A 27,575-nucleotide genomic window follows, 5' to 3' on the forward strand; every position below is an offset into this window, starting at 1 on the left:
GCGATTTAATTTTTTTATTGTATTGCACAAGATATCTATGCAATCCATGTACTGTATTAAAGGATCCACATTTCCCAAAACATCGGCTGTTGCAGCACACATCACAAGCGTTGTGAATAACCAGTGCCTTCTTGAAAAGTTAAAATAATCGGTTGCAAGTTTAAGCATGTGTGGCAATAAATGAAGAAAAAAAGCAAGGAATATCAATACATATTTCTTTTCAAACACACAAATATACAATTTTCAGAAGAGCACCAATAATGTCAAGCAACTATTTTGATGAGATACTGTATGTGTAGGCTCTGCAGTAAAAAGCCAAGATACACACAAAAAATATATTTCAACTTTTAAAATAATTTAACCATAATATCTTGCATGTGTCACCTGTTTACAACATATCATTTCATATACAATATCAGGCCCAAAGCCTCAACTTGTGTAAATTTGTGCATACTCATTTAAAACAGCCAAGACTCTGGACCAGGTGTTCAAGCTGAAAAAAGCCTTCAAATTGTTCACATCTGAATATAGAGCGGTAGTATAAGACTGCAGAAATAGTTACTGTGAAGGTATAACAGAAATGGTACTAGGGAAAAAAAAACCACAACAATCAAGACCTCCCCGCACAAGGTTCTAGAAAGAGGCCTACATGTAACATGGTGTTGTAATAGTCTGTAACAGTGAATAATACCAATCTCCTTTCTGACACTTACAGAGTCTCATATATTCAGAAGCCTGTAGAAGTGAACTAACCAAATGTCACAATCAGTATCATCCTCAAACTCTGTTTCTTAAGTTTCTGATCATTATACTGGTACTTAAAAACATTTTATGTTTGCTGAAAATTGTTATTAAAATTTACCTTCCTGATATGAGAATTTAGTGTAATAAAAATCATGAAAAACAATAGGTAAAAAAATAGTACTTTATGAATATTTTTAGAAAACCCGTCAAACAACTGCAAATACAGCTGATTTTTAAGTGTCTCTACTCTTGAATGGTGTTTGTTTTTGTTGTTGGTTTTGTTTAAGTGAATCACTTACAAGAAAGCAAGGAGTACCAGTTCTAAGATTTATTCTTGTCCATTACATTGAGGACCTCATCCAAAAGTGAAGGTCCCAAGTCAAGCTGTAATGAGAGAAGAGAGCCTGCAAGATCTGAAAGGGATTCTTCTGACTTTGTCTTGGTTAGTTCACACGAAAGTTGACTGTCATCAAATAAATCAACTGTTTGCCAATCAGTGCATCGTTCAGAAAAGCTGGATGAGTGACTGTCTCTACCATTAGAAAAATGTGATGAAGAACCATTTTGCTCCCATAAGTCATCTTTGTATGATTCTCCATCTTCCATCTGTTTACTTTTCTCCTGCAACTTTTCTTCAATTACTGGCTCACAGCTAAGCCTAGGATTTCTTGATGACTTGATGGATTCTTGTTTTGAATTAAATGTCACTGGTGACAGTAAGGGCAACGTAAGAGCTTGAGAACCCCCAATGGCAGGAAGGGAAATAGCATTTTTGAGCACTGGTGATGGAGTTTCTGTAAACATGGATTCAGAAGTGCTGTTTGCCCTTAAGAATTCACTGTGGCCATCAGATTGGCTAGCTCTAGTTTCTCCTTCATTTCCAGGCAATAGCTCATAGTTGCCCTGCAAAAAGGAGATGTCTCCAAAAACATCATGTTGTCCCTCTTTTCCAATGTGTATGGTGTGACGAAAATCTCCAAGTGGCGGACTGATCATATCTGGAGACAAGATATCCCTTAGTTTGAATTTCTTCCCTTTCTTGTTGTTAGCGGCTTTCAAGTAGATGGGTGTCTTGGCTGGCATCTTGCTTGTAGATACTGAAAGGGGGAGTTATCAAAAAAAAAAAAAGGCGGGGGAGAGGAGGATGAAGGAGAAGCCTCTTACAGAGTCAGTTCTTCTCAGGAGGCCCTCAGTGTCACTTATGTTACATTGTCACCTTGTACCACTCTCACACATCAAGTCCTTTTCTTCTGAGGCAGAAAACTACAGGGTATGTGAAGGTGAATGGCTCCCACTGCAGATCTTTCCAAGGTGGAGCATAAGTTCCAGGTCAGTTAGCAACCAAACATCCTGCTACTTCCAGAACTTGAGAAAACCTGCATGGGATACAAAATCAGGTTATTAATTTTTTATGGTTCATTCAGCCCTGTTTTTACAAAAAAAATAATAAAATTAGTAATGGTACTGACAGTTCCAGCCTGCAGATTAGCTTTATGATGTTGCTTCCCTTCATTAAGCAGGATAAAAGGGCTTAGATTAACAAAGGCTAGCTAACCTTTCTCTGACTTCATGGCTTGTTTTGAAGTCAGAGTTTCTTAGACACGGTTGCTGAGCACAGTTCATTTGATAAACATCACTATCTGAATCTTTCTCCTTATTCTGGCATCAGAATGTTTTTCTTCAAGAGCATATGCAGAAATAAAACTATACCATTCAACAACATTAAGATTTTGGTAGACCCAGGAAGACCGACTAAATCATTCAGGCAATCTTTTTTGAAATGGAGAAGACCATCTTGGATTTGAGAACTTCATGTATTCTCATTTAGTGCTGGAACACACTGTCAAAAATAACATTTCTGATCAATGCGCCCACTTAAAAGGACAATTTTAGGCATCTGAAGAAAGTATTGGGCCAGGTCTCTACTTCGAAACACCCAAATGTAGGTGTTTTGGAAGAGACTAGCTCTTGTGACTACAGTGTTTGAACTACAGGAATTCTTCATAGCAATTAGTAGCTCATGAACTATGTAAGCCATGAGGCCATGGTGACTTGGAGTTGCTCTGTGCACCCAAATGAAACAACATTTTAAAACTAAGTCTCTCTCGTAGAATGTGGTCTCTGAAAAGTTTGATAAGCAGCCCACAAAGGCTAACAGGCTAGTGAGTCAACAAGTTATGGAAAAATACTCTCTATTAATGCCTTAATGATGTGTTTCATTCTTAATGTACCAGTTCCTGTTTCCTGAGCAATCTCAGAATAAAAGCATTTTTATCCTGGCCATCTTTGTAACTTCCCCTATTCAGTCCATGGAGCAGAGCATCACAGGTCGTTTCTGAATTATTTATACCAGAATACTCAGTCCCAAATCCCTCACATTGTCCTTTTCCATGCTCCCCCTGTAACTGAGCTGGCGGTTTTTTCACAGAAAAATGGCTGTGTGCAATACACCAAGGAAAGCTGTCTGTACTTTGGCTTCCTTTTATGCATGTCCCTGTAGAGGTATTCCTTGATCAAATTAAGCTCAGCAAGAATCATCAGTTGTAAAGCTTTGTACTGGCTATACAGCCAGATTGCCAAGAAGTATTCAAGCGTTTTCACAAATCCTTTAACCTGAATAATTAGTTTCTTCAGTGGGGTATTTAACTGTGTGTCACAAGGGGAGCTGGGAATCTAGCCAGGTTAGCATTTTGTTTTTTGATTCCCACAAGATACCTACTGCACTTCAGATATTGCTGAAAGTCACTCGCCACAAAAGTACAACTGTCACACAAAATAAGCTCAATGTTCTATAAATTAAGAAGGCATTATGTACTTTTAAGCTCAATTTTGAAACTACAGTTGCTTGCATTTCTATGCAGCTTCCTTCTACACAGCAAAATGGTAACTCATTAGGATCTACAGAATGCTAGGAGATTCCCATTACGTATCAAAAGTTCATTGACGTAACTCCCTTTTGTATCTTACAATACTACAACGAAGATCTCTGCTTGCGCCACACATTGTGGGAATAGAACTGATTAGACAACTCTGTTACCTTTCAGATTAAAACTACTACTAATAATATCACTGCATTGTTTTGTGCCTCCCCCCACCCCAATCATCATTCTAAACTTGTTACCCATTTAGCTAAACACAACATCCTCAACTCGACAACTGTATTCTTGGCAAACAAAACCGAATGGTGAGGTTGCTTTATGTTTAGCCAGAGAACTCAGCTGTCTCACTCCCCAGGAATAACAGAGAATTGCCTCTATTCCTAATCCCCCATTCTTTCAGATTTTTTTTAATCCGTGGAATGTAGTTTTAATACATGGAACGTAGTGCTCCTGTGGTCGAAAATCAAGCCTAATGGTCCCTAGTTTAAAAATGAAAGACCAATTCCTAGGTCATTCCAAGCTTCCACCAGTTTGGATCTGTATCAAAGACCATTATCACCGAACTCCACAAGGAGTTTTCAAACAAACCCTAAGAACACAATGAAACATCAAGAAATATTAAAATTAACTGTAAAACAACTATTATAAATTATGCATTTTGATACACAGAAGAGTACTATATGTTACTTAACTCATACCTTGGGGAAAAAATGCAACAGAACCCCAAAACAAAACAAATAAACCCCACAACCCAAACCCCTGAAATAGAGCAAACTCTTGGGCATCCAGTAGCTTTTAGTTCTTGCACTATGAGAGAATCCCAGTAAGGGGCAGTGTAAAACCACACTGCTTCAGAGGATGCTGCAAGAGACTCCTGTGCCAGGAATTATAATTATAATCCCTCTCTATACTGCAGCCCCTGCACTTGTTTGGGCAGTGCCCAAAAGGTTTTGCATATGAAGAGGAGAACATTCAAAATCTTACGCTTACTGCAAGCATCATTTGGTCTGCTAAAAGCAAAGGCTACCCTTGCTGCAAATTTCACTAGCCACCCTACTGAAAAACCCCAAGATTACAATTGGTAAATAGAAGGTAAGGGCTCCCTTCTCAACAGAGGGTCTTTCACCATACAGCATAATGCAGGCTTCAGAGCAACTGTACTTCTTTTCTGCATACCTATCCTCTTTGTCAGCTACTGCCCAAAGTGGTACAGATTTTAAGCCTCTCTGAACAGCTGAAATACATCGTCAATTTGGAAACACTCAGCTTAAAATACTGTTGTCACTCATATTTCCTTTATAGTTAAATAAGGAAGAACCTATATCAGTATTTAACATGTGTTTTTAAAAAAAGTAGTCTTTGGTTAAAAAAAAAAGTTTAAAATTAGACTTTGGCAAACGAAGAAAGGCTTAAAAAGACCAAGCTTCCAACCCAACTCCTGAAAAACTAAAAAAAAAAAAAATCAGTCCACAAATTTTCACAAGAACCTCACACACTCCCTGCATTCAACAAGGTTTAATGAAATCACCTGTACACGCTGGTTCGGAGAAAGGCCAGAACATGCTCCAATCTTGATATCAGGCTACACAGTAAAGTTGCACCTTCTTCTGATCTAGCTGTTTTAGAAGAGCCTATTTTTGACTAAATTAATTTCAGAAACTAAATGATGGTTAGCCAAACTTAAAAGCTGAACGAGAAGTTACCAGAAAACCAGATGAATAATCAAAAAGCTACAGTCCCTGACTGACAGCCTACAGCAGAAGACCTTCACTTAAGAGAATAATGTGAGAGGATTTTTCTTCCAGTTTAGGGAAGAAAACAAGGTCTGAGCATGAGCTAAGACAGAAACTCCAGCCCAGTGAAAATTAGTTTTAGTCTGGCTGCAGCTCACGCTATTCTTCATTCCTATCGCTTCACACTCTCATATAAGTGTTTTGCTTGGTAACAAAGGCTGATGTTTTCAGGGGCACTTCTCAGTCTGCCTCATGAACCTTCTGTCCACTCTGCAATCATCACCTTCCACACAGCTCAAAGTTTTCAATGGATGCCTCAGTTTATTCCACAGACTATCAGCAAGTATCTCAACAGCTAAGCGTACAAAGCCAGAGACAAATAAAGGTCAAGGAACAAAATTTTACTTGTGCACAGATCCCAAGATCCTTAAGCAGTGTCCCAGGCAAAGAATTGATAGATAAAAAATCCCGTTTCCACAGAGCAAGACCAGAAGCAAGTGTGTGCTCTTGGAAGACTACAGGCTTTCTACAGGACAATCCTTTGCAAGTATTCTGCCTTATACATCACTGGTTAAAAACATTCAAACTTTACAGGAAACCATTTCCAGCTTATCATGCAAAAGCAGCAAATTATCTTGTAGAGCAAGTCACTATGAGAAAAGACGATCTGTTTATTATTTACATATCCAAATAAGAAGACAGTAACACAGCAAAACACAGAGAGACACTATGCAATAAACTGGTGAAACTTTTCTACCCAACACAATATCTGCAAGCATAAGCCAATCAGGCTTTAGGGGTTCATTTTCGATTTTAGCTATCAGTAGCCATCGCCAGTACAAACTGTTGAGAACCTCCTGGCAATGCTGATACTTCCAATACACCTGAAATGACATCAGTGCAAACCACATTTGTTTAAACAGAGGCTTGTCCTCATGCAGTCACAATTCCTGAATGTGAGTAAAACCAACTCCCAGTATAACTAAGTCTTCAGATACAAGAAAAGCAACAGATGGTGCACAAGGGAACCTTACCTCTCACGTTCCTACAGACTTGGGCGTCTGTGCCAACTGGCAGCCTCTCCAGGTGAGGCCACAAGTCCATCTACTTCCAGACCAGGCCACCACCGAGCCTCTGCTTATACAGCCACCACTTTCTGAGTAGCTTTAACCAAATCAGGTGGTGGTAACACTTCCCCTACAGATTGTTCATCTAAGTCTACCTTGTTTATTAGAGGCCCAGCCTTTGAATTCATCTGTATTAAAGCCATCCTCCCTGATTGGATTAAAAGTCATCACCCCTTTGTTTCTCCCTCCTTCAAAGAATTTGCGCCTTTCTGATTAAAGCTACAGATTTAATTACTCTATAAAAACAATGAGGCTAATCACCCTTCAGTACAACTAATCTTCTCAAACTGTACTCACCCTAGTTTCCAAGATCAAATCTAACCTATTTTATCTCATCTGCACATACACTTTTTAGAAACCGAAGGGAAAAGCACAACAACAGTTCTGCCCAGACCTGTAGATACACAGGTCAAGAGGGGATCCCCCTGTGCAGTTCATTCATTTCTCCATCCTCCTGCAAAGGCCGAGATGGCCTTCTGCTAGTCCCAGAAGATGTTTGTCCACCATCCTCTTAAAAATCCCTACAAGTGCAGACTGCCCACATTAATTTACTCTACACAGGCAAGTCCTCAGGGAAAACGCACCTACAGTCTTCCCTGCTCTAATTTGTGCCCTAAATACAGTTCATTCTTTTATGCTCTGCAACTCCTTTCAGCCTTGTTTTCTACAGGCTAAACACCACAAATATTTCAATGTTCCAACACGGGTCATGTTTTCTGCAGCTCAAATAGCTTTCCCTCAACCTCCTTTTAATGCTCTTCTTCCCTTGGAAGGGCAGCACTTTCAGTGTGCCCAAAAGTAGATACAATATTCAAGCTGCAATTTCAATTTCTCTCTTAACAGAGTGGCTGCATTTTTCTTTCAGCATCACAGCGCTGTTGGCTTATGTTTAGTTTGTGGTCCACTAAAGACCTAGCTCCTTTAGTGAAGAGCTGTTGCCTAGCCAGTTATTCTACATCTCATTCATGACTACTGCCACTGCAGCAAAGCCTTCGTACTCACTGCACTGCATTTTATTAATTGCAAACACTTTAAACCGTCAGGATCACTTTGAATTTTAATCTTGGCCTCTTCAGCATGTGGGTTTAGCATCACCTACAGATATAATAAGCATATATTCAAATCATTCATGAAAACACTGTGTTGCAACATCGATGGAAGATAGTCAAAGATAGACCTAGAGTTCCACCTGGTATGTCTTTGCAGATTAGTAGTGGTTCAATAATCCAAATTACTACTACTTGAAGTAGTTTGAATTTTTGAAACAAATGTCTCCTCAGGGGTAAGTGAAGAGGGCGGGGTGGGTGAGGAAATAGGAGTATGTTCCATAATACAGATCTACTAATGAATGACAAGGAAGGCTTGGAAAACTTCAGCTGTAAAAATAAATATAAAAAAGCAGTGGAATTTATTATCAGCCGTAGTTCCCTCTTACTTCCCCTTTCAAAGGGAAGAAAATCATATGAGTACACATTTTCATCTCCCTTTCTATAAACACTTTTCCCCATGTAAATTGTAAGAATAAGTAACACACTCGCAATGAGCAGCCCTCCTGAAGAGGTATGGATTGTCATGTAATGTAAACACCGATGGGGCAGACTGAATACAATGTCTTTTCCTCCAGGTATCTTCCTTTTCTCCAGTGTCGTCCCCCCCACTGCCCATCTTTATGAATGAAAAGAACCCATTATTTTCAGTTGTTGACTGCCTTAAATCTTGCAACTATTCCCTGTATAATATCCTTTCAAATGGATCAAGCCAGAGTAAATCATATTAAGCAGGAAGCACCTTTAAACTTTAAACCATTCTACCGAAATGAGTGAGGTATTTCACGTTTAAGAGTTTTTATTTCATCTTGTAAAAAAAAGAAGTAAACAAAGCCAACCTGGCTTGAAATAACCGAAGCGTACACTGAAGTGCGAAAACAAACAGCTGTACCAGCACAGCTAGAAGGGGCTGCTGAAGTCACCTAGTTTGGGGCTGTTCTCTAATTTAAGCAACTGGCCCCAGTCTCCAGTTAATATTTTGTTGTGTATCAGTCTGAGATTACAAAGGCCCTTTATCAACCAGTAACCTTCATCCCTGTTAAGGTACTTGAATATTAACCAAGTCATTTCTCAGTAGTTTTTTTTGATCGAAGTGAGCAGGGGGAATTCCTCATGTGGTGATGGTGGGGGAGTAATTTTAAGCCTTGAAGTATTGCACTCGATCTCCTTTGAACCCTCTCCAATCTTCCAACATCCTTTTCAGATCAGATCAGAATTAGTGACAACATTCTGATATCGCTCTCCCTAACAGCATACACTAAGATAAAAATCACTTCTTCCTTCCCATCATTGCTCCTTGTTTATAAACAAGATCGTATTTCTGCTTTTATCCTCACCATCTTACGACAGTTTTTTCTGTATTTACAGGCTGTTTGATGTAGCGTTTTATCACCAACCCTTTAAGAGCTCATGTTAGTATAACAAAAACCAGTTCTCCAAGCAGAATAATCTATATTAGCAGAACTAGCAATTTGTTATGCATATACTTATCTAATCAACAAATTCTACAGCACAGCCAATGGCAATGCTCATATTACATGATTTGTCCAGCATGGCTCTACTCTTTAGAAAAAAAAAACTATGACTTTCCAAGCTATTGTTCTCCAGCAAATAAGCTGGATTTATGTGCTTTAGGATAAAATGCAAGGCCATGCTTCAGAAAGAGAAAACATTTTATTTGAGTGTGCTCGAGCATCTTGCTCATCACTATACTTCCTCCACCTCCATCACCTGCAAATTTGTACCACAACAATTTTACACTTATTTGCAGGCTGCTCATGGAAACACTATAAAGCCCAGCGCTGTATAAAAAGATCTTTGCATAATTTCAATAGAAATACATTCCTCTTTGATGCCAACGTCCTTCTGACATTTACTCTGAGATTCTCAATGCGTTTAATGCGTGTTTTGTTGACACTACAGAGGAGTAATGTTTTAAAAATTTGGCTGTGAGGCAATATGAAATCAAATACCTTACACAGTCTGTTTTTGCAGTTGTGCTTTTGACCACTCATTTGAATGTTTTAAATAATACCCAGTTTTTTTTCACTAAGCAATTGTTTTTTTACCTTTCAACAAACTTTAGCCACAGCCTTCTTTTAACTTGGAAACATTTGCATCTTTTCTAGAACAATAAAAGCCTTTTGTGTTTTCTTCACCAGAGACAGGCTTTTAATGAGCTCACTGTATTCTGTTCTTCAGCTCCATGGACTGAAACAGGTCTCTCTCTATTGTCTCCTTGGCTTTGCTGGTTGGTACAATCATATACACAGATTTAATACCATATAGTTTGGTTTCATCATTAGCTTTCAAAAACTGGGCAAGTGCAAGACCACGCAGGTTTAGACACAGGTACGTATCAGTACAAAGTCTAGCACCTTAACTCGCACAGCCTGTGAAGGTGAGGTTGTGCTAAATCAGCCAGATTGTGCACTGAAGCACTGGCTCATTTCCTCCTACCACTAGATGAGCAAACAGCTGGGAATGACCAACTCATACACCACAAGATGAAGAAGCTTAAGAACTTGTCCATCAGTTCTCTTAGAACTACAAAACCCCATGGTGAAATGGGATAAAAAACAAACAAATAAAAAACACAGATAAAAAAGCAAAAAAGCAACCCACTCCTACAACCCAGTTGAGATGCTGCTTATAAAGATTGGGTAACTGCTCTAGCTAAAACCTCACCTGCAAAGGGAGAAGGAAGGGTTAGTCTTGAGCCAGATCAGCGCCCTGATGCAGCTTGAGACATGCTCAGGTAAGTGCTGGCATTGCCACGCAGGAGAATTATTAGGGAAGGTGGACTGAGGCCGGCAGGACTGCCCCTTCTGATGTCAGCCAGCGTCAGTATCAGTTTAAGGATTATGAATCCACACCCTTTCTAATTTTAAGCAGGTTACACGGATAGCTTTCTCTTTTAACACACAGGGTGTAGTTCCCCAGCCAAGCTCTGCTCTCAGAGCTGGTTTAATAAGTTCCCCCTCGATTCCCCAACTCCTCGCTGTTGTTCCCAGTTCTGCGCTGTGGTTCCTCGTACTCTCAGCAGCAGGCAGACCTGCAAGCCACACTGCGAACTGGTCATGGCAGCAGTCCTCCCTGCTGACTCAGTTTACAGCAAGGGCTTACAAACAGCTGCAGCGTGACCGCTGGTAACGCTTCCAGAGAGAGTTCAAGCCCAATATAACTGTTGCTGTCAGAAAGGCATTCTCCCCTTCCCCCTCTTCTGTGCGCACTCACTTGACCCCCTCCTAAGCCAGTTCAGCACACTGAACTGGGTGAAAACTAACTAGGAAAAGGGTTTAAGGTCACATGGCTAGGAGTGGGACTGCTACTTTCAGCTGCAGCAAGTTATTTGAGCAGCTCAGAGTTCTGGCAGAAGGGATCGGCAATTCTTAACTCTTCTGCAAGATAAAATTTCCACAGAATTGCATACAGACTTTATTCACTTCTGATGCAAAAATGGCTTGCTAGCTTCACTAGCTTCTGGCTTAGGGTTCCCAAGGTTGGTATCATCTCAAAATGATTTTTTTTTCCAGCGATAATCAAGAGTTTATTATCACTTTTTAAAAAAGTCCCTATTTTACTATTTCCTTAACTAGCAGCTCCTGACAAAAAACAACCTAAAATAAAAGCATCTTGCAAGATCCCACTCAAACTCCAACCCTTAACCCACCCCTCCTCCAATTCTCAAATACCCTTCATCTCCAAGACAAATATTCTTTATCATCTCCTTGAAACACGTAAGTGACGTAGGCATATCATAATCACCAGTTCTGCTATTATTCAATTCTCAAAGTGTTTCTCGTGAAATAAGTATTTACCATCTTGAAATGGCTGATAAACTAGTTTCAACTCAACCTGAAGGCCAGAGAACCCTCTATATGCAAAGGCTAATGATGAGGTAGAGGTACAGAGCTACAGAAAAATATAAATTTCACAGGCCTTGTTTGTTTTATCGCCTAGAGAAGGATGAATCCTCTGCTCTGCTGCCCTTCTTAGGCCTCCTCCAGAGAGCTGCATGGTCATCAAGATGAGATCAAAGAGCTTGGGGCTGGAGTAGATGGAAGGAAGGAAATTTGTCAGTGAATTAATTACAAAAATCTTTTGTGATCTTTAATCACCGAATTTCTTTTTTTTGGTCCACCTCATGCCCTCTCTAAGGACTGGGGGAGAAATCATGGAGTAAATAGGACTTTTAAAAATTGATTATCCACATGCGATTTGAAGTAGATTGTTAACACAACTGAAGTAAGTGTTTTTGTTTTACCATTCTTATATGAAACAAAAGGAAAAACGTGAAAAATTACATCTTCACTATGAGTTTAAGCTACGCTCCTAACAATACAGCTCCTCTACTTGAAGGTACCATTTCAGCAGAGGTAGGAGTCTGGCAGAGTAAGTTACAGCTGAAAGACGTGTAATATTCCAGCTCTGCTCTGCAGCTTGTCAGTGACACCTGCGGCTTGCCCCGGCTGACAGGGCTGCATCACGCTGCACGGCAGTTCGGTGCTCCCCACTTCCTCCTGCCATCTCTTTTTGACAGGCTCTCTGTTCTGTCAACTCGGGTTGCTTATACTGTATCGATTAGGCTTTTTTTCTCCTGGAATGTACCAAATACTATTGGAGTGCATTCGCTCTCTGTGCCAACAGCCGCACTTCACATACTCCTCTTAAAACCTGGCAGAGCTGAACAGTCTGATTTGAGAGAAACAAATATACTCAGCACTTGCTTTTTTCATGTTTGGAAGCACTACAGAGGTATACTGACACAATATTCAGAGTGACACAGTGGCAGTTCAGTACTAAAACTAGTTTACTGATTAACAGCTGATATTTCTTTCAATCACTAAACCCCGGGCATTTAATTTAAGCTAAAATACTTCAGTCTCAGGTCCCAGTAAAGCTACCTTCTCGACACTCAGGGTTTTACTTCAGCCACTACTCGACACCTATCTTCCCATTACTGCAGCCATATTTCAAAAGATAAGTACAGATGTACGGCACAGCTTAAGCCAAATGGTGTATGGGATGACAGCATCTGTATAGAGAGAAGCCTGGACCTCAAGCTTGCATGTGCAGGCAGCATGACAGAATAATTAAACGGCTCAGGGAAAGATGCTGTATCCACTGAACCCGAGCAGACCTAATGTACTGCAAGTCAAGTCCTGTCCTTTGCAGCTTTCTGGAAAAGCATTTTGAACACGTTCTTGTTCTCTCTGCACTCTGCAGGGGCTCCTGCTCAGAGTTTTGCCTTGAGACTGTACGAGAACATAAATCTTCGTGTTTAGAGGTCAATATTTCAAAGTGCTCCAAAACGCACATGTTGTTTTTAGAAGTAACGTCAAGGGAAAGAGTATTGGCGGCAAAAAGCAAACTTCTAGTAGGCAGTCGCATTAGGGTAATGTAATCATGACTCATGCTCCTCACCCATTTCCTGACTAGGGTTGTGCATGATCAAAAGAAAGCCAGCCACAGCAATGCAGCCTCTCGTTAATGTTAGCTAGCCTGAAAGGATTACAGACTACCAGCAAACAAACTCGTTGCAGAGTATCCTATTTAAAGCCTGGCGTAAATTGACACTGACAAATGCAGTGGCGTAATACCATGCTCAACCAAAACAACAACTTGCCTTTGTTGCGAGAAACAAGTTACAACTTTTTATGATGAGCTTTATCTATACCAAGCTTCTCACACACCTTAAAAGACTGTAAATCCTTTGGGTGCACAGGGAGAGGGAGGGGAACACCCAGTTGTTTGTTAGCCTGCAAGGAAATACACGATGCGCAGCCCTTTTGAAGAGGATCACAACAAACTCAAGACTGCTATAAAACAGCTACCACCTCCCCAGAAAGACTGTACGCAAACACACACATGAAGCCAAAGCACAAGCTGGGCACGAGCAGCTCTCACCTTTTAAGAGAGGTCCTGCAAGAAGCAATCCCTGTCTCAAGGCCCAATCCTGCTGAGCAGCATGAATGAAGCGTGCCCTTAATTATGTAAATTGGCCTTCATTTATATAAAGAGCTCTTCAGTTGAAAACAAATTTCAGATCCTCGTTGGGACCTTGGTCACGTTTAATTTGTTCAAAACCCACATGAATGAAAAACCCCAAATTAATCATCTATTTCCATAGAAACGAGGCTAGACTTCAGGTAGCACCGATGACACCACCCCGCTGCACCCCTCTGCAGTCCTCCTAGGCCCAGCGGGGCCGAGTTCCCTCTTCTCCCTCCCTCCCACCTCAGAGGCAGCACCCTGCATTTGCAGGTCCCTCTCGCTCCCCTTTACAAATGCCAGCTAAGTGCTAAATACGCTCCTCGGCACCAGCCCCCATGTTCCTTACGCAGCTTCAGGCAAAGGTTATCAAGGGGGACAGAGTCTAAAGCTGACTGTTAATTGAATTATCCACTGCCAAAACCACTGTCCATAGAATTAAGCCTGAGCAGCAGGGGCATCCCACTTCCAGCATATTGAGAAGGCTTGTACCAGGTTTCTGACAGCCAAATTCCACCTGAATTAAACAGCACCCAGGCTTTTCTTAATGCCTTGGCTTGACTCTCACAAGTATCCGACAGTTTGCTCCTCACAGGATGCAGAGTACTGTGCTGACAGGTCGGAGAAAATCGGTCAGTTGCTCAAGGCAGAAGTTACATTTAGGTCTGGCGAAGCAGACACCAGCTATATATACTAAGCCTATGCTTTATCTAGGTTGCAGTAATTAGTTCGGAGTTGAGAGAAGCTCATTCTGAAGCAGAGCACACATACACCAAGGCCTTACATGGCATTGCGACACTTGCTGGGAGACTGTTATAACTCTGCTTGGTCATCAGGTGTCTCGTTTAGACAACTGTAACAGCACCCAAATGAGGAGCAGCGATCCCTGTGGGCATGGATGCACCTCTCTCTTGAACCAAGCCTGAGACATTACCACATGCTGCAAGTAGTCCATGTACCAATTCACATGCCTGGCATGGAAGGCAGTGGGGTGTAGACAAACAAATAAAAGAATATTATTCCGAGACCTACTTTACCATGTAAAGGGCACTTTTATTTGCTTAATCCTTTAATAAGTAGGTAAGATGAACTTCTGCTTTTACTGACGGCTATTTAAAAGAAATTTCTAATGGCTCTTGCAAGCTCCAGGGAGTCAGAAGTCAAGTCGTGGGGGGAGGAATGATACGTTGCTTAGTTGCATGGTTCACCATTCATCTGAAGAAAACGTGACATGCTCTAGAGCCTAGGACAGACACCCAGACAAAAACCGCTGCTCAAACACTGGAGGAAAAAAAAACAAACCTCAGAAAATAAAAGCAATGTAAAGATGGTGACAATCCAAGCCATAGAAGTAAATGCTCAGGTATTCCCGATCTCCTTAGTGTTGGCAAGCAGAGCAGAAATTGAGGTTAATTTCTTTGCCCTGAGAGCAAGCAGAAGCCATATCCAGGCAAGATATCCTCCACTGAATATTGCAGTAATGCAACAGGATTGTCTTAATTTAAGGCACAGCGTGCCTTTCTTCTCTTGTAAAAGTCCATACTGCTTCTTTTAACAGATAGAGCCTCCGTAGAAACACAGGGAACTTACACAGTTCAGCTCCCTGAATTACAAAAGAGCGCACAGCCAACAGAGACAGCATGCTGAAAAAATATCAAGAGAAAACTTCCATCTGAGGATGGCATCAACATCTCAGTGTTGCTGCTTCAGTACTGGATGGGAAGAAATCCACGGATAACGTAGAGACTGGTCCGCAGAGTCATTGGATATAGCTCATGTGGGAAGGAACAGAAATACCATAACCAAAATTCTGTGAAACACATTGCCAGTAAAAGACACATATAGTAACTTCAAGAAGAAAGTTGTTATAACAAAGCTGTCATCCCTTCTTTTCAGCTTTGTATGGTACTGCCCGGATTTACTAGGCTCTGATTTATACTGGAGGAAATCATTAAATTGTTCACCAACAGCTACAAAGATCCATGTTAGATGTTAGGGATATTCATCATGTTAGGAATGTTCATCAACATCCCTATGCTGTAGTCCTACGCTTCTTAAATTAAACTACATCCATAACCATTACTGCTTTATTGGTCTAACAAACAGCATTCCCCTAAAATAAGAAAGAAAACATACATACCTATCTGCTCATCCTCCAACATAAAATTTAATGTAAGGGATGTTTTGAACCCAAAAGTAAGAGGAAGACAGCAGATCACTAAGTTCTCTTTACTATTGATGTTCTGTATGTCTGTTTCCTAATGCCTCCTTTACCATCAGCGTATTTTCTACTCTACACAGGAAAATGAGATTTTCTTTCAGTTTTTGAATTCTCCCAGAACACAAAACACTCTAAATACAGGTTATCCTGTAGTAACTCAAATTAAACATAGCTATTTCTTTATGAGATTTCCTGCCACAGGCGTCGCTGTAAAACTTCTGCCATTCCTGAAAAGACCATAAGCCATTCACATTAGAGAAGGAAAACAGGAAGGCGGAGACAATTTAGGATGGGAAGAGAAGAAAGACCCAAATAACAGTGGGAAAAAATATTTGCACCTAACTGGTAAACCAAACCTCCAAATTCAACTCATCAGCAGTTTGCTGTAAAGCAGCTAATTTTGAGCAGTCGCCAGGCTCCAAGGTTGGCCTCTGCTGCCGTAATTATGAAAGCTCACACCTCCCGGGGTGCTTCAAACTGCCTGCACAGGGCAGGCAATGTCACCCAGTCCGCCAACACAGGTTGAAAGAGCATTACTTGGTAAAATGAAATCTCAATTTTAACAGCCTGTATCCAGACAGACTTTTAATCTACCTTGAATTTTGGCTGTTGTGCTCTACTGACTTATTATGCAACAATATGAACTAAAAGTGCTGTTTTAGAACTTGACTAAGCCTAATAAATCATGAAACTCCCTTTACACCTCTTGCTATTTACCTTTCTTGTTTAGAAGATACAGAAAGTTTTCCTGTGTGTTTTTCCAGACACCAAAATACTCTTCTTGGACTTTCCATCAAAAGGCTGTCATTTATGGTCATTTGGAAACAGCCATGTGCTCCTTGTCCGGAGCGGACCTAGCATTCATATCCTCAGCAGAGTGCAGGGAAGAGTTTACCAACACAAGAAACATCTTAGTTCACACGCTGCATTTGGAAAGCAACAACTCCCCACCCCATGAATGACAATGAGCTCCTATTTCTGTTCTTTTTGCAAATGCAAGAAGCAACAAGGAAACCAAATTAGCATTTTGAAACACTGTACCAGATGGCAGCTACTGATGACACTTTTCAGATAGCTTGAAAGACAACCAGATTGACTTTTTGAGCCACTTAGTCCACATCTTCTCTCTGTTAGCAGTAATTAAATGCATGTAATCGTTGGAGGCTATAACCACTGTAAATCACATCAGAATTGGGATTCTTGTTTCACTAAATAGATGACAAGATAACAAAACCAATACAATTGCAATGGGAAAAGGATAGGTCTGAATAACATACAACATACACAGCTCCTCTTCTGTCCAGTGCACCTACTCAAAGTACAAAATATTTTTTTTCCCCCATCATGGTATCTCAGAGCAGACCAATTACAACTTCTTATACACCAGCTTAATATGCTGGATTTCATAGGAATTTCTACCCATCTGTACACAGTAAAAGGTAATGTCACTGGCAGTCAGACTGACTAAAGATGTTACAAATCGGAGTTGGGGCATTTCCTTCCACTATGGATGTCTTGACTTGCGTGGGCATTCTGCTCAGCAGAACTTTCAACCTGCCTTACCAGTGGCTGCTCTTTAACTCTTTTCCCTTTCATTTATCCATTTCACTTGGGGAGTTACTCGAAAATGACCTGTACTGGGGGATGGGAGAGCAGGGAAAGGTGAGGAAAATCAACTGGTAGATAATGAGAGAAAGAGGGATCTTGATTCTCTGATACATGAACATCAGCAAGATGCTCGGATTTTAACAGTAGCCAAAGTCACAAATTCAAGACTAAAATTTAAGACCAAATCACACAGGCCACACTTTCAGGATAGAAGATTGTGCTCAGAAATGGTAATAAGAGTTCTGCAGGTCAAAAGAGATAAGCAGCTCAACCAGATCTTCTTGTGCTGAGGTCAGAAGGGGCTACTGCAATGCCCTGCTGCATAAGAGCACAGACGAGGGACAGGAAAGTTCCCCTAATTCTGCATTTGGCCATCATCCGGCCTGCTCCGGTAGCCACAATTCCAGGAGGATGTCACTAAACAAAGGAGGGGTTTCAGAAGGGCCATGAGACTGATTAATGGACTAGGTAATTTACAGAAACAGACACATGGAGAATTGAATCTGTTTAGCTACTTAGAGAATGAAGCAATGAGTTGATCATGGGCTGTAATTAATGCATATGGAAAAAAATATAATCATAGAGGGCATCCTGCTCCCAGCCACTGAATCATGATTTTTTTTTTCATGTTATTCCTTATATTTGCTAGCATAAAGCTAGAGAAAGCAAGGGAAGGAAAATATATCTTCTCTGAACAGTAAGGAAAATCAAAGGCTTGTGGTGGATTCTCTGTTAATTTGGACTTTAACATTTTTTTTTCCCCAAAAAACTGTCCACGGTCTAATTCAAACAATTCAGGCAGATCCAGGAACCATACTGAACCAGAACTGGGTAACAATTCAAGAAAGGCCTAAAACCTGTGATAGACAGGCTCCTGATTGGTCTGGCTTTTATCATTCAGGTTATGAACAGTATTTTCCCTTGACTGAACACATTAACTTTCTCTTAAGAATTAAATATTTTGGAAAGAATTTTCATCTAGGGAAAGCCACACTAAATTTTTAGAGCCCTTTTGTCCACAAATTATGTTTTCTTGGCCATAAAGATAATTATGAAGACTGAAAGGGTGAATTTCCTGAAAGTTATCAAAACAGAGTTCTCATTCAAACTGTTGTGCTTGGAAAGTTTTAGTCTTTCAGCACAAAGTAGAAAAGAAAAATAGCTATCTACATTTGACACTACTTCAAATCCTGCACAGAAAATTAAATAAATTCTTTGCTGTCAAATTGTCATGAACAGTTTGAGATCTGCAGCCTTTAAAAGCTGTTTCTCCTCTGATGCTGTACAAGCAGAAGGGCGCACATTTCACAACAGCTTAGCCCATTCAAAGTGAACAAGGGAAATTAAACATCTTGAAGTACAACTTCCAAAAAAGAGATCTCTCAAATCCGTGACCAAATAGAATTCAACATCCAACTTTAGATACTCAGTTCTGGAGAAAATAACAATGAAAAATGAGCTGTGACTTGAATTTTGACAACACACCAGAAATGCCATTTATTTTCATGCCACATCCCCTATATATAGTTACTGCTGTAAAATTTGACTTCAGGAGCACATTTATCCTTTAAGGATATTAAGCCGAGAACTACAAACTTGGAAATTCTGACAGCTCAGTTACTACTGACGACTCCCTCATCAGACGGACTGAAAGAACACATTGAACTGAAGGATCAGAAAAATCACCTGGTACCACTTCAGACAAGAAACCTTGCTGTATACCCTGCCTATACAAGCTGTCCTTGCTTCAGCAGATAACAGTTTCATTACTCAGAACATGCACCCCATTTCTCAGATAACTACTTTTTAACATGTCTGCCTTCAGATGTATTAGGAACTTCCATCTTAAGGCTCATTTCTGAGTTGTTGATGAATATCAGACTTTGCCATTCAAGGCAACGTTTTCTCTCCTTTGTCTGCAGTAATCTGTATGTGTTTATTTATTGGGAGGATTAGAAAGAGGTAAGAGAATTTTAACATAAATTGTTACTCTGCTTTTCTGATGAGACAAAACCAAAATGAGATATTTCCCCTCCACTGCTCCAACCTAATGCCCCTTGTTCTCATCCATACACCTCCCATCACAATCCACAGCCTTGCTAAAATGTTCTGGCACATCTTTTAAAGCTAGTCCTGACATTCAAAATTGTGTCTTTTCCTGTCTCTGTGAATTTTCAGGACAGTCAATTTTAAGGTGGTTAAAAAGCATAATTTCTGCATGATTCAGTAGCCTGGTGTTTGCCAGCAATAGGGTTCTGAGATTACCTCTTTATGAAAAATACCACCCTACACTTTACCTTGCTGTGCTCCATCCCCACAAACAACTCAAAAGAAGAGCCATCAGTCCAGCCTCAGGAAGGACAGAACCTGTGCAGAAGAACTAAGGAAGTGGAACCAAGAGACAGAGGACAGTAGAAGTGGGGAAGGGATCAACCCTTATGCGCAGATACAAAGGAGAAAGACCTGCAAGCAGGCTTGATACAGGAGAATCAGCTAGAACTTAGCAATAGGAGTTACTTCCATGTTTAGATTGCTCATTTGGGCATTGAAACATGTTTCTTACGTTACAACTCTTCAGTTTTATGCAGATTCTGTCTTTTCATTTTCAGAGATTACTTGAATACACTTAAAGATTTACATTTCAGTGGATATACTTCTTACCAACGGCAGTGTCAAAAAACTCCCAAATTCTCTGCTGTTGCTTCATTAGATGCCACTCCTGTTTCTTCCCTCTATAAGGTCATCATAGCATATCCCAACAATCCAGCTGCTATACCGTAACACAAACAACTTAGATATGATGCATATTCTTTTGGCAAAATAGAGGCACTTTTGTAGTGTGAAGGTAAAATAACTACTTAAACTAAAACTGAAGTTAATTCTCAGGCAAACTATGGAAGCTGTCTGCAGTATAAGCTACTTGATTATCACTTTCATTTGGGGAGGTATGGTTTCTTTTTGTCCTTCTCAACAATTCCTTTAGGAACTCCTACAGATTCCTAACCTACTTGGGTTCTTGCTATTGTAATATTTCTTGTTTGGGACCAGAATTTTCTATTTTTAAGAGAACTGTAGAGCCCTCTGCTATAAAACAGATGCCTTTGTTGTCTTTGCTATTGACCTTACTGGATCTTATCTAACAGATTCTGGAGACTGAGATGGGTATTCATCATGCCTGAGGGGACATGTAGACAAAACCAGCTGCAGAGAAAAACAAAAGGAAACGCAGCCTCCCTCCCCAGCTAAAGTCATATTGTGCAAGTGAGAAGGGACATACAGAAAGAGAGTAACTGCCATACAGATTACTGGTCTGCTTTGTCAGCTATCTTGTTCCTAACAATATATTGTCTGTACCGCTAATTATTCTGCATATCATTAAGAAGAAACAAGGAAGAGCAGATCTGGTAACATTAACAATCCAACTTGTTCAATTAAGGCTTTTTTTTCAAGCTGACTAGACGTCTGAACCCTCTTTCTTTCAACATTTTACTTCTATGCAAGACGACCAATCCATATTATTGTAGCATCAGGAGCCCTAATTACAAGCCAGGTATCTACCGCATTAAGAACTAATATCTAGCACATTAAGAACCGTGCAGATGTAAAACAACAACATCACCATCTCACAAAAGACAGTTCTTCAGTTGTGGCATCTTTTGGGGCAGGGAATACTGTTAGCTTCAAACTGTTGTGAGCATCATCTTCCCCTCCCCTTTCCATCTTTCTACTCCAAGCGTTTGCACTGAAGTAAAATACAATTCCATATGTCTACACAGCCTGTGTGGACACACTGCACCGTTCTGTACCTCCACATTCCCATCTGGTTTCTAAATATCCAAGCAGAAAAATGTTGCCCACAGAATATGCACGCACCACCCTCAGACATGCTGCCTCTTACCCTCTTATGAACTGTGGTTATTCTTCCGAGGTCATCATACTACAGAGAAATAAGCAGGCAAAAGACCAGCTTACACTTGATGAAGAGCAATAATCTCTTGCATCTGAGGCAGGAACATGTGAGCTGCATCTGACATGCAGGACAATCAATAGCACTATTCTTCCTTTTCCCTGTTTCACTCTCCTACTGTTTATGTCTCCCTGAGTTGAGCCAACCCCTAACGTTCTTCTTAGGAACCACACATCCTCAAAACAAGGGAGACAACAAAATCTACGCAGCCCCATACCATCCTCCAAATGAATACAGACAAGTCACGCAAATCCTGAAGAGAAGTCCCTTTGCAAGGACCGCAGCACTGGGGAGAAATTGTCTGGCTGGCCTTTGCAGCAAACTACAAAACAGAACCCACATTTTCTTTTTTCTTCACTCTGTGATGCATTCTGCTTTGGTGTCAGAGAAGCTTGTGGTTTTATTGGTTATGATTGCAAAAACAGGTACTCTCAAAGAACCAATGAGTCCTATCAATGCTTTAAATGTCACAGAGGTTGTAAAATCAAAATCGATTAAGCTACAATTTAAAACTTAAACTTCGAGATTTTAAAGATTGACCTAACCACTGTCTGGGGACACATTTTAAACTGAATCTATGCTTTAGCTCCCAAAATGCAATTTAACCAAATAATCCAAAGATAAAGACCAAAAGGTAATACACATGGCTGTTCCCCAACAGAATTCATCATGAAAAACAGTGGCAATAATGTCTGAACAAGGTGCTTCCTTAGTGGTGGTCTGCCACACTGAAGACAGGGTATTTACAGTGTACATCTCAAGCACAGGAAACGGAAGAAAAAGCAAAACAGGACATTCACCTCAAGCCTCACCACATCTTGGATTAATCCTGGCCTGAGTTTCAGAGCTAAATTACTGATGTCGTGAATAAACAGAAGTAAAGTTAAACCAAATCAAAGTATAAAACAAATCATATTAAATGAGACAAAAAGAAAAAGTTTGATTTTTCTTCATTAAGATCTTAAGCATTTTCTAAAAGGTATAGATGCATCTATACACACACAATTTAGGCTTTACATAACTAGAGCTGGAGACATGCATACAAGGAAGAAAATGGAAGCAGTTTCTGATCACAATGAATTCATGAATACAATTTAAAAGGTTAGATTTAGTAAGCACTAGAATTAAGAGGAACATTAAAAAAAAAGTTCTAGTTTCACAAGGATTTTTTTAAGGTCCTAAATTACTTTACATATTGATTTTTGTAAAATTTAAAAGCTTTCCTAATGAGAAGCATCCATTAGTGCTGTCATATGCTTCATGAAAATAAATGAAAAGGGAAAAAAGATGGACAAAAGGGCAAGAATGTAAAGGTGTGTGTGTGAAAAATAGCAACACTGGCATTATGTTCTTGTACATCACTTGGTATTAGAGCACTACTCAAGGACGAAAAGAACACAATTAAAAAACAAAAACAAAACAACAACAAAAAACACAACAAAACCCAAGAAAATGTCTACTAATAGGAGCCAACACAACCATTCTACTTGAAAGAACCGTGCTCTTAAAACTCTGAGATGCTCTACTAGAACCAGATGAAGCGTTTGTCAAAGCAACAAGATTCATCAGCCACTGTTTCACTAAAAAGCTTAAGCCTCCAGTTTTGTCTGCCATCTCCTTCCTGCCATTCCTTTCCCCCAGATCTGCTTCCTACTGAAGATCTGCATCAAGATTACTCATATCCTCACAGGTGTCAGAGTTTGTTCTCCTCCAGTTCATGACAGAGATCTCTGCTGGCTAGGAAGCTAGTTTCACAACTTCTTTGGAGGAATACTTCATAGATGCTGACTGTGGTGGCACAAAGCACCTTTGATCTTCCTTGCAGAGTATCACTGAGAATTCTGAACCCCATAATTAGAAATATCCTATGTGGGACACTAAGCTTGCAAAGTCAAAGAATGCAAAGTTAGGAAATCCCAAGATTATATTATTGTGCAACTATTATTTGGTTCCTTCACCATCTGCATTAAAACGTTGCCCAGCGCTACCCAAAAGTGCTATGACAGAGCACGACCTTCAGCCTCAGCCCAGCATTTCAGACAGATCCTTTCTTTTGTCACTTCTCCCCCCATTTGTTTCACATATTGTCTGAGGCAAGAGGGCTACCAGAAGTAACATGGTAGGATAATGCCCTTATATACATTATTGCCACTTTCCACAAGCATTTTCCAACTTCTGGATACATGCTTTTACCATCACTGACAGACTTTTCACATACGTTTTGGGGTTTGCTTAACTTCACTGTTATACCATAAAGACTTTTCAAAAAGTTAACTGAAAAAAAATTAATCAGACTAACAGTTTGCTTTTATTTACTATTTTTATGGTAGCATCTAATATTTTAAGCAAGAAAGAAAACAACATTCAGAATAAAGACTTTAAACCTGTTTCCTTTGTTTAAGGCACAGTACAAATATCCAGATACACAAAAACATCTACAACAGAACAGTAAGAAACAGACTCAAAACATCTGGTATTTCAAAGGGACGGAATAAATAGTAATAACAGTAGTAATCAAAATATATCAAGCCCTAAATTTTAGACCTTCCTGGTAAAGATATAAAGAAGTATTTATTTTTAGAAAGTTCTCTACACATTGCTTAAAAATAAATAAATAAAAATTGCTATTTAAATACATCTAGACAGCTTTGCGGAGACCGGACTAAGCAAGTCATCCCTAGTTTCACTGACCACAGCCTGTCATCAGCACTTGTATCTCTTCGGAAGGTCAGCTGCTGTTTGCACATAACCTCAGAAAAGTTCACTTGGATCATTCAGAATGAGCCCCAGCACAATACCTCACTACATCATCCCATTTAATTTCTTATCTAACTCGTTCCGTGTTGACCTTTATGATAGAAATCAAAGCAGTGTACCAAACTTTCTTCTACTATTCAGTGCAAGTACACAACATTAACATAGCATTTACATAGTTGAGTTATATGTTGCTGAACCACACATGGTGAAGTTGAAACCCTTAATGTGGCTCCTTGGCATTTATCAGATACTAGTCATCGTGTTTTAAAAGTATTGTGCAACTTGCATAATTTCAAAGATAAGTATAACAATATTTCAAATTACTTTTGCTAAACACATCTTCATGATCAGAGTAGCTTTTAATGTGAGGCCAATTTTTTTTTTGAAAGTATGATTTAGTCTGAGTATTCAACTATCATTTTCACATTTTCAGAGCTTTAGGTATTAAAATGTGCTACTCTAATGTAGGCTTAGCCTGTAAAAGGCTTATCTCCCCGCTTTAAACCACACACACACACAAAAAGAATAAAACGCACTCAACAGTTCACTACCCTCTCAGAAGAAAAATCTCACATTGTCTTACAAAAATTATTAACTATGCTTCTGTGGACTTAACTAGTGGCTGAATCATACGACAAACATTTCTTCTTACACCTGACTATTCCATAAATGTCAATGAAACCCAAGTGAGGGTGTAAATATACCGTGTCACTCTGGCCAGCTCAGTCTGCTTGTAATCATCTCGCTTCATCTTGGCAGAGCGATTTCTGCAGCTTTTCTGTGTCTTGATTTAACCCTTAAACTATGGAGAAGCTCGTTCCAGCCACTCCTATTACATTCTTTTCCCCTTCAGTCACCATGCTGGATCAATATCTTTGTTCAAAAAACACAGAATACTGTAAAATACTCTGTAAGTAATGATTATCCTCATGAGTGTCATCCAGAAGTCTCTCTTATTTAGTACAGCACTAGAAACAGATCTCTTCTGCATGAACATCACCTAACTTGTACTCAGCAGCTGCACCTAGTTCTGCCCTCCTGTTTCACGGGAAAATCTCCCCTGTGCAGGTGGTGCTTTGCATCCACTCCTGCTGCCCTGCCCAGCGTTATCCACCAGCACCAGCCAGGTGCTTTCACTGGCCAGTAACTGGCCTGCTTTGCAGCAAGAAGAAATCATTTAGAAACCGTCCCCATCCAACACCCACATACGATTCTCCCCACATCTGCATTGAAATTCAGACCCGCGTTTATCTGAGAAAGGCACCTTTCCATCACACACACCTCCCAGAGAAACCAACAGAGGATACACCTTCAGCCAAGTGCTACCCTTGCAAGAGCTGCAGCGATGGGGATGCAGCACCACGCCTTAGGCACAGACCACCCAGTCAGTCCACCTGTACCACTGGGGAGGGAGAGCCAGCCAGTTCCTCCTGAGATGGTTTGAATCTTGAAGAAAGATATTTATTCTGTCTCGATCACGATAAGAATGAAGTAGAGAACTGATGCTTTTTCTTTGTTTTTTCCCTTTTTTCTTTTATCCCCCCCCCCCCCCCAAACTGTGTTTGTATGCAGTAAGGTGAAAGCCTGTGGGTTTTTATATAACTACGAAAAGCCAAAACGGGCACTGTGTGACTTACATCTACCGCAATTCTGTCACTGAGGGTGAGGAACAGGAAGACCTGGCCAGAGAGTACCAGTGAGCCCCCTGGACACAGCGTCAATGAAGCAAAAGAGAGCTTGAAGGCAAGAAGGACGCGTGGTAGAAGGAAATTTGTTTTAAAATGCCAGTACAGTTCCCTCCCCTACCCCAAACTATTTCTCAAGACTTGGGCAGAGGATCAGAATTTCTTCTGTAAGGAGTCACCTAGCTTAGAAGATTATAAACCAAAGCAGCATATGTAATTATGAAAAGCTGAGAACAAAACATGCTCTGCCACGAAACGTGGCTTTCTTTGCTTATGGCGTAGCTGATATCGGTGGTTTGGAGCAGTTTTAAACGCCACTTTGAAGTTGGCGTGATGTTTAGCCCCAGCAGTCCAACAGCGAGGTGCAGAGCCACGCCGCCCCAGGGAACGCGAGGCTCCGGGCTGCCTGGCGGGCAATAGCCATCGCCTTCCCTTCCAAAAGGCACCCAGGCCACCTCCTGGTGATCCTGGCCGGCTTTGAGGGCCGCTGAAGAAGGCAGAACCACGGAGGCAGCTTCTGCAGCCTGATACTCACTTCTGTGAGTGAAGCAAGGTGCTCTGAGAGGCCAGTACTTGTGATTACGGTTAATCTAGGCAGGAGATAGGCCCCATTGTTCCTTCCCTCTGCAGATACCGTTGGCAAATGCTGAGGCCAGGAAAAATCACTCCTCTCCGTGCTACTCTACCGGCTGAGGAACCTGCTCGGTTCCTCTCCTCTGCGCGCCGTAATAAAAAACAAATGTGCAAAGCGAGGAATGTCTCCAACATAGGAATTTTCTGTTACTTTTCTGAACACTTCTGCTGAAAAACTGTTCTTAACATGCCGCAGAGCTAAGTAAATCTTACCGCTAACACTAACCCAGGCTGGACCCTTTCGGCACAAACCTCTGTAAAAATAAATCGCGGCAATAGCAAACACCTGCTGATGCACGCGGTTACGTTTAGCCAGCTGCTAAGATGCCACATCTGTCACTGCTCCTTCCCGGCCCTGAGCTTGCCTTTTCTGTAGGGAAGGAGAAAAATCCGTCCCCGGGATGGCGCCGAGCATCCCGCTGCCTTTTTTGGTAGCCCTGCGAGCATCCCGGCCGCAGCTCGGGGACTGCGGGGCCGCTGGGACCGTGCCCCCCGAGGACCGCCCGCTCTGGGCTTTTCGGACCTCAAAGCATCTGATTTCTTCCCCGCAGCTCGCCGAGCGATGTCCCGTTTTTGTGAGCGGACAACAATGGTGGGCACACACACACACACACACACACACACACACACAGAGGCAGCTGCACCGCCGGGCGCGCTCCTTGCCCGCACGGCCCCCCCAGGCGCTTTGCGGAGGACAACAAAGGATCGGGGCCCCGTTCCTTCGTACCGAGCCCCCCTGCCCTCTTTGGGGCACAGCAGCCCCCGGCGCAAGCCCTTAATCAGTTGCTCCCTCCGGTCCCGTCCCCTTTTACCTTTCAAGCGAAAACGCCGCGGGTCCCCCCGCCGCCGGCCCATCGCTCTCCGGCAGCACCCGAGCGCTACTTCGCGCCCCCGGCCCCGCCGCCTTCCTCCTCCTCCTCCTCCTCCTCCTCCCGCCTTCCCCTCCCCGACCCCCGGCCGCCGAGCCCGGCTCCGGCTGCCCCCCGCGGCCCCGCTCCCCGACTCACGGCCGCTGCCCGGCTCCTTCCTCTCTCTCTCCGTCCCTGCGGCCGCCCCTCCGCCCCCGGCGGCACCTGCGAGCGAGCGGCCGGCGGCCGGGCGGGGCGGCGGCGGAGCGCCGAGTGCCGGGGGCGCGGCGCGGGGCCGCGGGCGGCGAGCGGCGGCCGCGGGGAGGCGGCGCT

The 27,575-nt window shown here is 41.5% G+C and overlaps 1 protein-coding gene across 5 annotated transcripts; it reads right to left on the bottom strand.

Moving 5' to 3' along the window:
• CDC42EP3 (CDC42 effector protein 3) lies at nt 1-27,575 on the bottom strand. Of its 5 annotated transcripts, XM_066993898.1 has the most exons (3): nt 27,402-27,575; nt 11,472-11,580; nt 1-2,120 (listed from the first exon to the last, which is right to left on the bottom strand). In XM_066993898.1, exon 3 carries the CDS (start codon nt 1,825-1,827, stop codon nt 1,066-1,068), a length of 762 nt encoding a protein of 253 aa, XP_066849999.1. In that variant the 5' UTR covers nt 1,828-2,120; nt 11,472-11,580; nt 27,402-27,575; the 3' UTR covers nt 1-1,065. The 5 variants fall into 5 exon arrangements, with proteins under 5 accessions (XP_066849999.1, XP_047903682.2, XP_013026260.2 ...); XM_048047725.2 differs by lacking the exon at nt 11,472-11,580; XM_013170806.3 differs by lacking the exons at nt 11,472-11,580; nt 27,402-27,575 and adding an exon at nt 27,207-27,321.

This window comes from Anser cygnoides, chromosome 3 (genome assembly GCF_040182565.1).
Source record: "Anser cygnoides isolate HZ-2024a breed goose chromosome 3, Taihu_goose_T2T_genome, whole genome shotgun sequence".
In the NCBI taxonomy this organism is placed as follows: Eukaryota; Metazoa; Chordata; class Aves; order Anseriformes; family Anatidae; genus Anser; species Anser cygnoides.